The sequence below is a fragment of the Eleutherodactylus coqui genome, chromosome 3 (genome assembly GCF_035609145.1).
Source record: "Eleutherodactylus coqui strain aEleCoq1 chromosome 3, aEleCoq1.hap1, whole genome shotgun sequence".
NCBI classification, from domain to species: domain Eukaryota; kingdom Metazoa; phylum Chordata; class Amphibia; order Anura; family Eleutherodactylidae; genus Eleutherodactylus; species Eleutherodactylus coqui.
In genome coordinates this window covers 222029287-222044228 of record NC_089839.1, presented here as the reverse complement: position 1 = coordinate 222044228, position 14942 = coordinate 222029287, and the positions used below count along the sequence as shown (strand labels likewise).

At 44.5% G+C, this 14942-nt stretch overlaps 1 protein-coding gene across 5 annotated transcripts in view; it reads right to left on the bottom strand.

Annotated features, from left to right (window-relative positions):
• Positions 1-14942, bottom strand: part of ITPR1 (inositol 1,4,5-trisphosphate receptor type 1) — a 123670-nt gene that overhangs the window by 1250 nt on the left and 107478 nt on the right. For 4 of the 5 annotated variants that reach the window (XM_066596959.1, XM_066596958.1, XM_066596960.1 and 1 more), the window contains 11 exons: positions 13873-13980; positions 13585-13777; positions 11193-11315; positions 10861-11036; positions 10309-10473; positions 10034-10226; positions 9607-9684; positions 9394-9533; positions 9149-9314; positions 7479-7639; positions 281-442 (listed from right to left, as the gene is read on the bottom strand). In XM_066596959.1, coding sequence (XP_066453056.1) covers positions 281-442; positions 7479-7639; positions 9149-9314; positions 9394-9533; positions 9607-9684; positions 10034-10226; positions 10309-10473; positions 10861-11036; positions 11193-11315; positions 13585-13777; positions 13873-13980 — 1665 coding nt within the window. Of the gene's footprint in view, positions 1-280; positions 443-7478; positions 7640-9148; positions 9315-9393; positions 9534-9606; positions 9685-10033; positions 10227-10308; positions 10474-10860; positions 11037-11192; positions 11316-13584; positions 13778-13872; positions 13981-14942 lie in introns of those variants that run through there. The other variant, XR_010791239.1, reaches the window with a different exon arrangement.

Below are 14942 nucleotides of genomic sequence, written 5' to 3'. Positions count from 1 at the left end.
AGTAGACCACAGGTTGGAGACAATTGATGATGTCGATCTTAGTTTGGCGAATTGGTGGTCAAGAAGAAAAGTTTTTTGGTTCCTAGAATACCAGGTTATCTATGAGAGATGTAAGAGCAAACTCATGGTCAACAGTGAGCCATCAGCCCATTGAGTCAAATACTCCAAAAAGGGATGTCTCATTCAAATAAGAAAAGGGGGGGGGGGGGGGGGGGGAGAAAGTGGCCGTGTTGTTACACCCACCATGTGAAGATCTTGAGATCCTCCAAGACCACCTTACCTGATCCTTCAGTTCACTCAGCTGGCTGGACAAATAGGTCACTAGACGCATGCTAGATTCCAGCTTCTCCTGTAGATTCCTTAGCTCGTTCTGTTCACCTTCGGAGTCACTGCTTACAAGGGACATGGCCCTCATTCTTGGAAACCAGTCGAGGTTTCTATCCTATATTAGGAGAGGGAAAGAAAATGGATGAGATTTGATCTAAAAATCAGGAGACGAGAACCAGTACTCAAGGAATGGACCACAGCCATTAGTTGGGGCAATGAAGAATGTCATCAGTCTAGCAGACCCTATAGGTAGCCATTTTTAGCATACAGTTGTGGCCAAAAGTTGCGACTTACACAAATTTCCTTTATCTGCAGTTTGCTACTTCAGTGTTTAGATCTTTTAGGTCAGAGCTACAATTTCTGCAATTGGCCCAGAAGCGGATTTCCAGCATACCAGGGTGAAATCCTGACTGATACCAACCCATTCTTCCTAAATCAGTGCTTGCATAAATTAAAAAAAAAAAAAATTGGAGTGACAAATAGATGAAGTAACTATAGAAACATCTGACTAAAAGAGCCAAGTACTCAAGCAGCAGACTAGGACAACAAAAATTTGTGTCAGTCTCAAAACCTTTGACCACGACTGTAAAATTCTACACACGGCTGTAAAACACACAGATTGTCCACAATCCAAGGAACATGCGGAGACCTGCACACCCAAATCCTAATATTAGCACCTGAAGGACATAAGTGTTCCCGAGAGCACATGTGTGAGCCGTACGCTACGCCCAGCAGATGTACTGTACATACAGTATCCAATAATATCCCACACACTTTATGTAAGGCTACACCAGCCAGTTTATACGCCATGACTCATTAACGAATAGACGTCAGGTGACCCAGATCTGGTCCCTGCCGCGGCGTAATGAGAGAACGCTTCATTATGCCATTACATAACAGTGTTACAGCTAAAGAACTGTGGGCCATACTGTACCAGACACGTGGTGTGTTCCATCATACAATCATGGAGATAAGGGGGCAGGAAGGATTTAAAAAGTGTAGGAACAGGATTCATATTCGTGATACATCCTCCATTTGTTCTGGTTCAGAGGGGTCCTGAGTGCAGCAATAAGGCTCCAGTCATCTGTAGTCAAGGTTTCCCGCTTAATTCCCACTGATTTCAGTGGGGTTTTAGGGTTCTCAGTCTGTCTCCATTCTATCAGGTTCATTTTTGCGTTTTTTTTTTAAAAACTGAGTAAAAAAAATGAAAAAAAAAACAAATGGAAGATTGCCTTCTGATTTCAACAATGAATGGAGAACAGATGTTACGGGATTCAGGCAGAAGGCTTTCTATTAGTTTTGTTTAACAGATCCAGTTTTTTTTGCGCACAGACAGAAACTAGAAAGGCTCTCTGCTTTCTACCCCCTTGGTCCTTAAAAAATAGAGACAGTCCACTAAGTGATTTTAAACCATGTTGTAAGAGCTGTAACGCGCTTTTTTTGGGGGGGGGGGGCGCAATATATATTTTAATGGCCCCTTTCTGGGGTACAAAAGTGTTGTATAAATTACATTTTGTGAGGTGGGAAAAATGGCCAGAAATGTCACCCTTCTGTAAAATATGGTAGCACAATAACTACCTAGATCAGCACGATTACTGTGGTACAAAAAGAAAGTTTATATACATTTAATTTTATTTTTTTTACTACTTTTGCACAAGAAAAGCTGACTCTGCATCACCGCATTCTAAGACTCAGAACATTGTTATTTTTCCAGCATCGGAGCGCTGGGAGGGCTTTTTTTTTTTGCAGGAAATTTTTATCGGTACATGTGACTTTTGCATAGCTTCTTATTACATTTTTTGGGAAGTGGAAAAAAGAAAAACCAATCTGGTGTAATGTTTTTGAATTTTGGACTGTGACTGAAAACAAGTCTCATTGTCTGGTTCATTCTGAATGCTGTAATACCCATTATGTGCTGCTTTATAAAAAGGATCTTTTGGCATTTTATCCATTTAAAAAAAGGTTTGTCGAAAAAAATTTTTATTTTTAAATTAAATTTTTATTTAATTTACACACCGTTTAGTCCCTGAAGGGTACTTGAAGACTTGATTGTTCAATTGCTAGCATAGTGCACTGCATTACTTACGTACTACATTCTACAAAGCCAGTAGCCCATTAGGCCCCGCCTCTGACAGTGAGAGTTACATGACAGACATGGAAGCCTCTGGCTGTCATAGGAACCCATTGGCACACCTTGTGGTCACATTTCAGGCTGGCAGTAGGTGCCAAGAGGAGCGACACCCCCTTGCCCCCATCCAAACGTTAAATGTAGCTGCCTTATGGCCATCTAAAAGAGGTCCGGCCCACTAACCCCCCCCCACCCCCCCCCCCCCCCTCACATCCAGCACAATCCTGTCCTCCACAGCTGACCATCTAAAAATAAGACGTGTCCCCAACTAGGCCATGTAACCCAGGAAGTGATGATAAATGGGAGAGTCAAGGTCATCTAAAAATGTCCTTCCTTTCAGAACAAACCCAAAAATATGTGGTCCCTCAGTAACGGCCAGCCCCGGATCTCCAAAGTATTCCCTTCCCAAAAAGGCAAATCCCACAGAATATTTCTAGAGCTGGCTCAGCGAGCAGATGGAGACAGTTATAGCTCTGCTACATCACAGTGACTGCAGCTTTCACATGGAGATTGTGTCACACAACGGATGGGGAAAGTTTTCCAACTTCGTCACCACAGACGCCCCCAGTTCCCATATACTGGCCACTGTCAGTATGGAACCGTGCATATTAGTGTAGTGTGCGCATCAGGTAGTCAGCAGCAGTTCGCCCCCTTGTCCATGACCAGAGGGTCGCTTTACATCCGTCCCGTAGGATGGTAACTTGTATTGCAGGAATTGCTTTCCAGCCAGGATACGACATAAGCTTACATACTATAAGTGGTGGGCTCAGAAACTGAGGGGGGGAGGAAATCAGCGAGAACACCAATCACCACCCCACCCCCACCCCCCGGCTACAACTTCATATATTTCATACTATTTTTCAAATAGACCAAATTGTGAGTGATAACAGTTACGTGTAAATGGGCCTTAATACTGAGTGAACACAACCCAATGGGTTTAGCAAATGAATTTGAGAGATAAGTCGTTCAGTGTAAATGGGGGGGCATAAAAGGTGAAGCACTGAGCGAGAAGCGGACGAGAAGCTCGCGAGCTGGCACAAGTCTTCGTTTAAAAGCTCTGCACAAGCGCCGACGACCTACGTGGTGAGGTCAGCGCTTGTGCAGTCATTTAAAAGACTGTCGGCCCGTGTAAAAGGGCCATTACACATGTAATACAGTGCGTATTTACGCCCATGTGAACGAGTCCTCAATATATGATGTAAATAAAAACAGACCATTACAGTCCAGTTCCTGCGTTACCCAACATAGCTCAGAGTGCCCCCCCAAAATGCACCATATCAGAGCTGACAATTCTGCATCCTCATCCCCCAACTCCGCTCAGCTACTCTCCCCTGTTCACGCCTGCCCACCACTTCCTCCAAGCAGATGCGTCTTAACCACAAAACAACTCACTTCTAAGTAAAGTGGTTGGAAAAGTCCCGTGGACACAAACCTGACGCCCAGACACGAGGGTGGCAGGCTGTGGAAACATGAGGGGGAGCAGCACGCAGACCACAGTGACCGCAGCCGTGTCATGAAGGGCAGCGCCGTGGCATGTGACGCAGACTGGGGCTGCTACCGGGAGTGGAGACAGATCATACATATAGTGCATGCTTATACCATAGCGATGTATGTGTAGCTGCAGTAGCCAGAGGAAACCATGCAGTGGTCCTTGGTAGGATTTGAACCCAGGACCCCAGCAGTGCAAGGTAACAGTGCTAACCATTGAGCCGCCATGCTGCCCCATATATGTGGACCTCTCCCCTATAATAGCTGCAGGGGTAACAGCTGCAGCCGGCCCCTGTGGGGGCCCACTGGTTGCTCTGTACCATTTAGAATACTGGTCTTGTTGGGGATGCCATTATAGATTTTGCATCAGGGCGCAGATGCATTACAGATCAGTCAATATACACTATGCTGACAGAAGTATTGCTCACATCACTGGACAGCACAGGATTGGTGAGTAGGGGGGGGGGGCGCATTAGGTATAAAGGAGAGGATCACACATCATATCCCAGTACAGAAACCATCAGATGCCCCCAGGTGTAGAGCCGACAACAGGGTCTGGTGGTGGGATGTCACCAATCAGTACGGGACATCGCAGCACTTTTGGACCTTCCAGAGTCCACTGTTGGCCATGTTATTGGGATATGGACGCCATCAGGTGTGTGCGGTGCAGCCACGATCAGGGAGACCTCGTAGACTGACAAAATGTGGACAACGAAGCCTTGTACCAGCTGTGAAGCATCATGCACATCGTCTGCCCTCGTCAGGAGGTCTCACAGCCCATTGGGATATCCATTAGCACCAGAATCGTCAGTAGGGATCTGCATGTGAAGGGTTACCATGGACGAGCGGCTGCACACAACATCATAGCAGTGACTGCACAGTGGCGTCTACAATGGTGCTTGGAGCAGAAGCAAATGTTGTGGACGGCTGAATCACAGTACACCACCTTCTGGTCGGATGGCAGCACTTGGGTGTGGTGGTTTATAATCCAATATCACCATTTGTGTGCGTCCCAATACTTCTGTCAACATGGTGTTAGTTAACGGGGGTTTCCCATCACACAAACACTCTGCCCAGACAAGCCCTAGAAGGGTGCACTTTTTCCACAGCTGTATTGCACTAGCTCTTTGCAGTGATGAGCAGCCCACAAGTAACGTGTTGGAACAAGTCCACCATGAGAATGCAGAACAGGCCTGGCTGACCCCACCACCACCCACATCATCTCCGCTCCCTTCGTGGTTGGGTTCTGCGCAGGAAGTGGATTCCACAACCCCAGAGCTGATGAGAAATCCACAATCTAATCCGGTCAGCTGATCCGCCCACCAGATGATTAAATTCTAGCTAACAAGGAAGACGTTGGTTCTCCTGCAGAGTCTGAAGTTTCTTCCTCTGACCCCATCGTGCCCCAGACAAGCCCCTTAACCGCTTGTGTACTGGAATCAATAGAGAGATTATAAGTCTCAGCGTGTCCGGAAAAGCCGGGTGTGGACAGTATAAGGGTCACTTACCGAGGGCTTCTTGAATTGTTCTCAAGTTAATAACTCCATCCAGGACTGCCCAGCCACATTAGTGCTTTATGCGTTGCTTCATTTCCTCCATGTGGCATCTTTATCATTATCACGCGATTCTCAATATGTATGAAGAGTGCAGGGAGGAAATAAAGCAGCATATAGCGCAACTGACAAGCGGGCACCATTACCTGATGCGGGTATTATTGCTTAATGTCCCTTAACAGTTAATTCCCCTTTGTGCCTGCACAAATGGGGTGTTATTACTGTGTAAGGGGTACCAAGAAATGTACAGGTAACAGCAGAGTAGCTGGTCTTGTAGTGCCCTTGCTCTAAGGGGTGCGGCATGTAAAAAAGAAGGTGCAGTCTGGAAAGGGGCATGGCCTACATAAACCTTTTTTGCGCCATGCTGTGTTTAGTATCTTTTTTAATCAGGAAGACTGGAAAAAGCAGGAATGACCTGTCCTTATGATAGGGCTTTAATAGCAGGTCGGTGGGGTTCCACCACCCGGGATTCCCCAGGGACCAGCTGCTCCCCTCGATCAGTATCTTTGTGCACTGAGCTGTGTTGCTGCAGGAAGCAGACAGCTCCATACATGTGCAGTGGCCAGGGTTGGTACTACAAGCAGAGTCCTACTGAAATGAGTGGGACTCAGCCTGCAGTACCAAATAAGGCCACTAAGCAATGTATGAAGCAGTCTGATTCTTGCAGCAAAAAACGGCTCAGTACACAGACCCTGATCGAGCGGAGCAGCTGAGCCCTGGTGGTGGAACCCCACTGATCTGGATAGGATATCAATAGCAGAACAGGTTGCAGATTTGAAAATCCACAGCACAAGTATTTTCCGCTGTAAGCGAATGGGGTTTGTTAAATCTCCATTCACTTACATTGCAGCAGCATTTTAGCTCACATCCCACAGCCAAAATGCTGTGCACTCCTCCTAGGCCAGAAGGAAAGGCGCTTCCCAAGAGTCTGAGACATTTTAGTGTCTAGTCAGACAGAGCGGTCATGTCTTAGTAAGCCAGGACACGACGGCCATGTTGGGATAGATGACTAATACGGATATATTCAATGCGAGGGATCCATAAACAAGGCTGAGAATGAGCGAGAGACGAGGCAGCGACAACCACCAGATCTATTGATGGAGAGGACCACTTTCATGCAGGATCACCCAATGTTCACAAGACCCATTATGGTTGTCTGATAAGAACTGAAAAAATAGCTGCACAGGTCAATTAGGGCTGAGCCAAGCCAGAGAAGAGTTACCCTTTAACCACTTGACAGCCAGAGATTGCGGGTTCTAAGACCGATGCAGCACTGTGGGCGCGTCGCTTGGGTTACGCAAGACGCAGCTTCAGTTTTGCACAGGTCAACTGCGATTAAAAATTTTCTGAAGAATGTTTAGTAAGGACCAGAAAGAGTCACTGATGAAACTGAAGCAGAAACTTCAGAAGATGCTGCAACCCAAAAGTTCCATTCTAACAATCTCCATAGTGTACAATAAGGCCCAGCAACACCTCAGATGCCCATCGGACCAATCATCTCGCAGTTACAAGTAACTCCATTATTTCCTATGGGGAAGATGTGACCAGCCTCACAAAGAGAATTTTGCTGGGGGTGTGTCATCCACTCACCCTATAGTGACCACTATAGGTGAAATGAAGTATCACATCCAGTCATTTAAATGACTGCGTCCACCAGAGAGACGCAGCTCTACAGCAACCTTAGAGCATATAGAAAGGGATTGTTGAGATTAGAAAACCCACTTAAGCCCCACTTCAGAGCTTTTTCCTGCATAGCATCCCTTCCTTACACCTGCTGGGTAGCGGATGTGCAGTTTCTACACAGCGGATGTATGAGAGTGCCGAGAAAGAGCCGAAATTAATCTTGGATCATTAATTCTCAAAATCATAACGGACCATAATATACCATAACATTACAAGATTGGACCCCCCTACAAGATAAGTAGTGCTGCTGATCGACGGCGCGCCTTCTAAGAACCCAACCGAGCAACCTGCGGTCTTACCTTTATCATTTCCGCCACATAGCTTTCCGGTCCAGTGTATTCCGTGGAGTCCTTTACTTTCACCAGGACAATAAAACACAAGTAGTGCCACATGTTGTGCTCCTCCTTAATGTGCTCTTCAAATGTCACAGTTTTATTGTCAAATTTGTCCCGTTCCAGCCCTGCAAGAATCAGACGGGGGAAAATAAACAAAACCTCAAAGTCAGAAAAATGTGAATCTCAAGGTGGGAAAAAATGATTCAGTTGGATAAAAGCAAAAAAAAAAAAAGACAGACAATTCTATATCAGGGGAGCCAAGAATCTGTTTTTGCTTTTTTGAGGTTTACAAAAGTGAACACTAGAGCCAGAGAATATACACAGAATGGTCACTATTAGAGACGCCCATCTAGTAGCGTGTTGGATCCACTTTAGTATCTGTGGATGAATGCCACAATGAATTATTGCAATTTTGAAGACCTAAGGAGCCAGGGTGTGCCAAGAAAACCTTCCACCGCCACCAACCTGACAGGAAGGGGTCATCGATTCATGCTGCCTGCACCAATTCTGACCTCCCATCAGAACGGTGCAACAGAAATCTGGATCCATCTGACCAGGTGATGTTTTTCTGCTGATCAGCGATACAAGTTTTGCACCCTTTTGCCCCACTAGCTTCTCACATTTCTGTTACTCTTAGACACAACAGCGCTGGAATTGGTAGTCCGCTGTTCTAGCCCATCCCTGCTAAGGAACGGCGTGTTGTGCATTCGGGCACATTAGTTGGAGCTCTAGTGTTTTATTTAGCAGACCGTAGCTCCTGTTGGTCAGAAGGATTCCGGACATCCTCCCTTGACCCCTTTCTGCAATGAGTCATTTCCGTCCACAGAACTGCCTTTCGCTGTCTTTCCTCGATCACGCCATTCTCTGAATACTCTCCACTGTTACAAAAGAGAAAACCCCATGCAGCTGGCAGTGACATCCTGGCCCAGGCTAGTCTAGCACCGATGACCCCGGCCTTGTTGGAAGTTGCTCAGATCACTGGATTTTCCCATCTAATGTGGATTCGCACTGAAACTAAAAAAGTTATGTTCTTTTATGCTGCACTCCGGTGGGGTGGGGGGGGGGGGGTGGGGGAGAAATCATATGTCCAATTTCCATACAGGAAAGCGCTAATTGTGAAAGACTAGAAAGGGTCTAATAAAAAAAAGGCCATTCACTGTACATTGCTAGTATGAATGTACAGCGGGCATAAAATAGACCCATTCCCTGCGACCTGGAGGATTGACCAAAATACTGTGACCTTCATGAGACGAAGGACCATTTTAGAGTAAACTAATGAAAAAAAATCCATTGTAGGTTGATGGAGCAAAAATTGAGAACCTAGAGCCTGAAGGACTCCATAAGACGTTCTCCTTGCTAAAGTTCAAAAGCTACAGCTTTACCAGTATGACGCTAAACTGAGGTGGAATTTCCTTTCAATTATATCTAGGCCAAGTCAAACAAAGATCCTAAACAGAAATGTCAGAATAAAAAGGTTCTGCACAAGACACATTGGACCCTTTGGAATCCATAGCGGTTTAGGCTCACCAAGCACTACCAGCATATTCTTCTCGAATTAAAGGGGAATTCCAACCCAAGTTATCTTTCCAAGAGGTCATATGGTTACAGAGTGGGAGAAATGAAATCTGACCCACCGCAAATGAAACACGTAGTCTTCAACACTTCCTCTTTCTTCTGCTTCTCACTCCTCAAGTCAGCAAAAGTGTCAATAATGACTCCAAAAATCAAGTTCAACACAATAATGATCACCATGAAGAAGAAAAGCAGATCATAGATAACACGCGCTGCAAATAGAGGTTCCTGCAGACAGAAAAGAAAAATGTTGACCACCACAATGTCCTCTCCTACTCCATTTAGTGTCATTTTAAGAAGAAAATACCTCTTTGGAAGGTTTCCGGAGAACATCTCCAACACCGCCGCCACTTCTGAGTCCATGACTGAGGACGGTCACTATGCACATCAGTAGGGTCTCGCAGGTATGTTCCTTCTCTTCTTCCTCTACCTCCTCAGAGTCCTCTTCTGTAGAAGCACATTCTCTTACACCAGACAACTTTCACATTTCATCGTTTTACACTATTCGATTTGTTCTTACCTTGGGTGCAGTTGCCTCCAGATTCCATCCGGCAAACTTCTGAAACTGAAAGCTCCTGGGCCATCGAGTTCCCAGTCTCTGGAACAGTAGAGTACACATTAACTATATCAAGATAAGACAGTTACATTATGTGTATGCCTACATTGCATCATGTAACCCCCTTTTTTGCAGTTGTGGACACCTTCCTTTATAACCACATAATATTGTATTGCTAATCATTAACAACTTCAGAAGGGTTGGTAAACCAGGGATTAGTCCGATTGCCAAATTGGAGTCAGGAAGGAATTTGTCCCCTTAGAATGGGGAAAATTGGCTTCTACCTCAGGGTTTGTTTTTTTCACCTTCCTCTGGATCAACATAGGTCTTTTTTCGACCTTATATATTAGGTTACTATGTCCATGAGTTTGCGACGAGCACCATAACTCACCAGTGAACGTCTCATTCGGTAATCTATCCACTTCCAGTATAAAGTCATCTTTAAAGAAAAGGTATCCCACAATGGAGAACAAGTAAACCAGAATCAATGCCAGCACAGCGGTCAGGATGATCGACCGCCCGTTCCTAGTCACACTCTTAATCACGTTGAGTAAAGTCTCCTCCCTGTACACTAGATCAAAGAGCTGAAAAGACGAGGCAACATGAGAACAACCATTATAAGAGATAGGAAAAGCTCAATATTAGACCAGTGGTCAAAAGACTCACCAGCAAACTGTAGAAGAATTCATGTACAAAGACTCCCATGGCACAGATGAGAAGATACAAGAGATGGTAAAGAAATTCAACGTCCAAGATCATTGCTCCATAGCCTCGAGTAAAGGTGCCTCGATTTCCCACAAAGCTTGTAAGGAAGATTATTTTATTGCACAGCTGAGGATGACAGGTCATAAAGTGAAGGAATATACAGCATTTTACTAGCCAAATAAGGTGTATTCAGTGTAAAATGTAAACCTGCATTCAATATTTCCAATTAAATGGCCAGGTAAATTGCTACATCATGTAAAGTGACTGGTATTTGAGACAGTTATTTGGGGGGGGGGGGGGGGTAATCTCCATAAACTCAGTTAGCCAGATAAACCCCATTTTAACCTTTGCAAGTGTTAGTGTCCATGATTTTCAGTTTGGCCAATATGTCAATTTTTGGTTCTCCTGTACCTAATAGTTTCTTGTCTATAGGCTACTGGAGTAGTCTATCTACACTTCTGATCTTGGTCCTACCATGCAAGGCCTCAACAGGAATCTAAAAGGACAACTCACATTAAATGCTCCTAATAGGAACAATGTAGGTTGAAGTCCAATGGAGAAGATGAGTCGTAGAATGGTGGAAGCAATCAAGGCTCTAATTCCATGTGGCTTGGGAAGGACAATGACTATGGCTAGAGAGACAAGCATCGCCGTCCAGAGTAGACCTGAGAGACGGGAATCCAGTGTTCCTGAAAAAACCCAGAACAAAATGTTAATTCTGCTGGTTGATGGAATCAAGTGTGCATATATGTTGCGTTCAAAAGTTTCTGGAGGTTCTCCAAAAATATTTATGCCTTTAAAGAGATCACCAAATGTAATCTTACATTACATCTTAAATCACTAACCTCCTCGCACACCAACAAAAGGGTAAAAAAACGCAACAAGCAGATTCATGAGCACGGCCAGGTTGAAGGAGATGCTGCTCCAGAAGGTCATGTTTCTAGAACACCAGTACAGGACATGCTGCGCTGCAAGACACCAGACACGGTGATGGTTACATTCAGAGGACGACATCAGCCACATTTTCACAACTCTACACCCAAAGTACTCCCCATTGATGAACCTCAATAAAAGACAGAACCTGCTGATGGATCTTAGGACTTCATGGCAATAGCTTACTATGGATCAGAGTTTCCCAAACTCCAGTCCTCATGGACCCCCCACAGATCAGGTTTTCAGGATATTTTATAGTAAGGCCCTCTGTGGCAATGTCTGAGGCACCGACAATTACATCACCTGTGCAATACTGAGGAAATCCAGAACGCATGACCTGTGGGGCTCCATGAGGACTGGAGTTTGGGAAACACTGATCTAATTGAACCTCAGTAAAGGGCCATTTACAAAGGACAATTATTATACAAAATTTGTTCAAACAAATTAAATTGAGCGATAATCGTCCCGTGAAAATGCAAAAAAAGATAGTTGACCATTTGTTACCTTCTCGCTATCCCTGACTTTCAGTCAGCATAACAAACATCGCTGGATCGCGTGATTCTCGCTGTGAGTAAATGCTCTCCACTCAGTGTTTCACATAGAAGGTGAAGCACTTAGCGAGAAGCCTGCGATCCAGCGGTAAACTCTGCCCGTATAAACACTCTACACAAGACGACTGTTGTCCCATCTAGATGGGACATTAGTCAACTGACCAATCCTACTGATTTCATGACTCCACATCCAAGGACTTGCCTTCAACAAACCTTGCTAAGACTTCTCACCATTAGGCAGAACCTGAGGAGTGAGGGAATCCCACTTTTTACAGAACCTTATGACTCCACACCCAATGATTTATTATAGACGAACCTTACCAAGTCAACTGAATGATTCTTCTACTGGACCTCATGACTCCACATCCAATGACTTCCCACTAGTGAATCTTGATGGGATCATTGACTGATCCATTCACCTAGATGATGACTTCTTACCATAGAGACAGCCTCAAGAAGTCAGATTCCATCTACTCCACGAACAAACACTTACCATAGATAATAGTAAGTGTATTTTGAGTACTGTTGCCACTTTTTGGTTTCTGCTTCTATCAGAAGTATACATACCTATAATAAATACTCTAACCACATCAAATAATGCAAGGTTCTTGGTATATAATTTGATCAAATCACATTGGCTTATCTAACAATGTTCAGGTGACCAAGCTTTCAGATGGGTCCTAATGCGGATACCAGGTGGTTTAATCTTAACCTGGGAAAGCTGAGTACTTACTTATAAGAATGCTCCTCTTGGGACTAAGCCTACAAATAAAACCAGGAAGTTAGGATACCATTTATATGGTCCAATAGAAGAGACAATAGGGGCATTTTTAAAAAAGGTAAGTACCAATCTTTCCCAGGTTAAGATTAAACCACCTGGTATTAGCGTTAGGACCCATCTGAAAGATTGGTCACATGGACGTTGGTAGATGGGCAAAAAGGATTTGATCAAATTATATACCAAGCACCTTGCATTATTTAATGTGGTTAGAGTATTATAGGTACGTATACTTCTGATAGTAAGTGTATTTTGAGTGCTGTTGCCACTTTTTGGTTTCTGCTTCTATTGTATGTTGCAGCCATGGTTTAACGTGCACCTATAGATTTCTATTGGAAAGTGCTGACCTATTATCTTTTTTATACAATATGGGGGAGTAGTAGCTGCCTCCACCTGGTCGTGCACGCCCGCCACCCATTTATCCTTTTACTTACCATAGATAAAGCTTGACAAGTCAAAGGACTGATCTTTATACTGGATCTCATGACTCCACACCAAAAAGGATATCCCAATGAATTTTGATAAGCTAGCCAACACTCTTGCTAGATCTGATGACTTCACACCCACAAATGAACCTTGGCAAGTCAACTGAATGATCGTTCCACTGAACCTCATGAGTCAATCACGAGTGGCTGAGCATTAATGAACCTTGAGGAGTCTACTTACCAACCCTTCAACAGAACCTTAGGACTCCACACACAAGAATTTACCATCTGTGAACCTTGAGGCCCAGCAGAAAGTTCTTTCAGTTGACTTTCACTCAGTGGCTTAGTATAGATGAACCTTAGCAAGTCAATGGAATGCTCTTTCTATTGGACCTCATGAACACATGCCCCAGGACTTATTTCTGAAACTTCTCAAGTCAACTAACCAACCTTTTACTACATATCATAAATCCTTACCCAATATGTCACCATAGGAGGAACCTCAAGTCAGAAAGCCTTTCATCTTCTAATGGCCCTCATGACTCCTCACCTCTTAGCTTTTTCTGCCAGTTCATTTCATTGAATAGATCTTCTGATCTCTGGAAGAAGTCATGGATTTTGCTTCCTTGTTCATCCCTTTCCGTTGTGTAATAAACTCGCAGTTTTGACTCCTTGGTAAGAAACTCGCATATACTCGGCACAGGGAAAACTATCTGCTCCATCGTCCGGTCAAGCCGCACAATCTGGACAGGATACCAAAGTGTTAGGCTGTGATCAAAGAGCTCCACCAGAAAATGGTAGTATAACTTAAGCCTATGGATGTCCCTTCCATCCTCACCTCTATCTGTGCTGTGTGTTTGGCATAAAATTCCAGTGCCTCATCCCCGTCCCCTGTTTGGACTCCTGGTTTCAACATTTGCTGGAGCTCCTTATTGTGTCGTGCAAGCTGTATACATTTAAAAAAACTCCATTTAATGGTCAAACTAAAACAGAATCACAGTTCTTAGGTTTCCTACATGATTAAGGAGCATTAACACCTAGCTTTCCCCACTATTAGACGCTACACTCAGAATGCAAGAACTCTGCTCATGTGTCAGTCTTCAATCCATAAAAACACAGCTGAAAAAGCTATAGACCTCCATCCAGATGCTGCCATGCATGGAACTTTCATATCTAAAACTGATTAAAAGCAGTCACTCATCCAGTAGCTGCCAAAGCTACGACACATGCAAGAGATAGCATTATCTTGCCAATAAAGACCTCTACCTGACAAATTTAAAGAGAAATTCCACCCATACAGTGTTGGACAAGCCCACCAGAGGATCATATGGTGGCCCTTTGGCAGCTGCTATGGGGTAGAGGGGGCTCAAGGCTGAAAGACCTCACCCCCCTTCCCCTGGACAGACCACTGCTCCTGAAACTCCGGTTGGCAGTACAACCATCTGTACTACCTGATGGTGCTCCCTCTGTGATAGACACCTCATCCATTTTTTAGTACTTGCAGTACTGAAAGTACAGAAGATGAGCAGTTGAGTATCACAGAGCGTATGGCATCTGACCAGCAGTAAAACTCTTTACTTTACTGAGTTTTGGGGTCATTACTGTGAACAGCATTGAGAGGCGTGCTAGCGGCAGGATGGTGGGAGTGCAGAGATGAGTCATGGCTGGAAGTCTTCATGGTGGTCTGGGCCCAGAGAAGAAAGATGGGGGAAAAAATGTCAAATCAAAGGCTACATCAACTGGGATGAATGGAGGCATCTGCACTGTAATCATCATTTCTGTGTAGCACTGTTATCTGACCATTATATTCCGACTGCATTTTGTAGAGGTATGCTAGAGCTGAATCGCTGTATTCTAAGCGTTTTCTTACAGAATATGATTTCTCTGTGCCCCTAGGAGTGAAGGGCA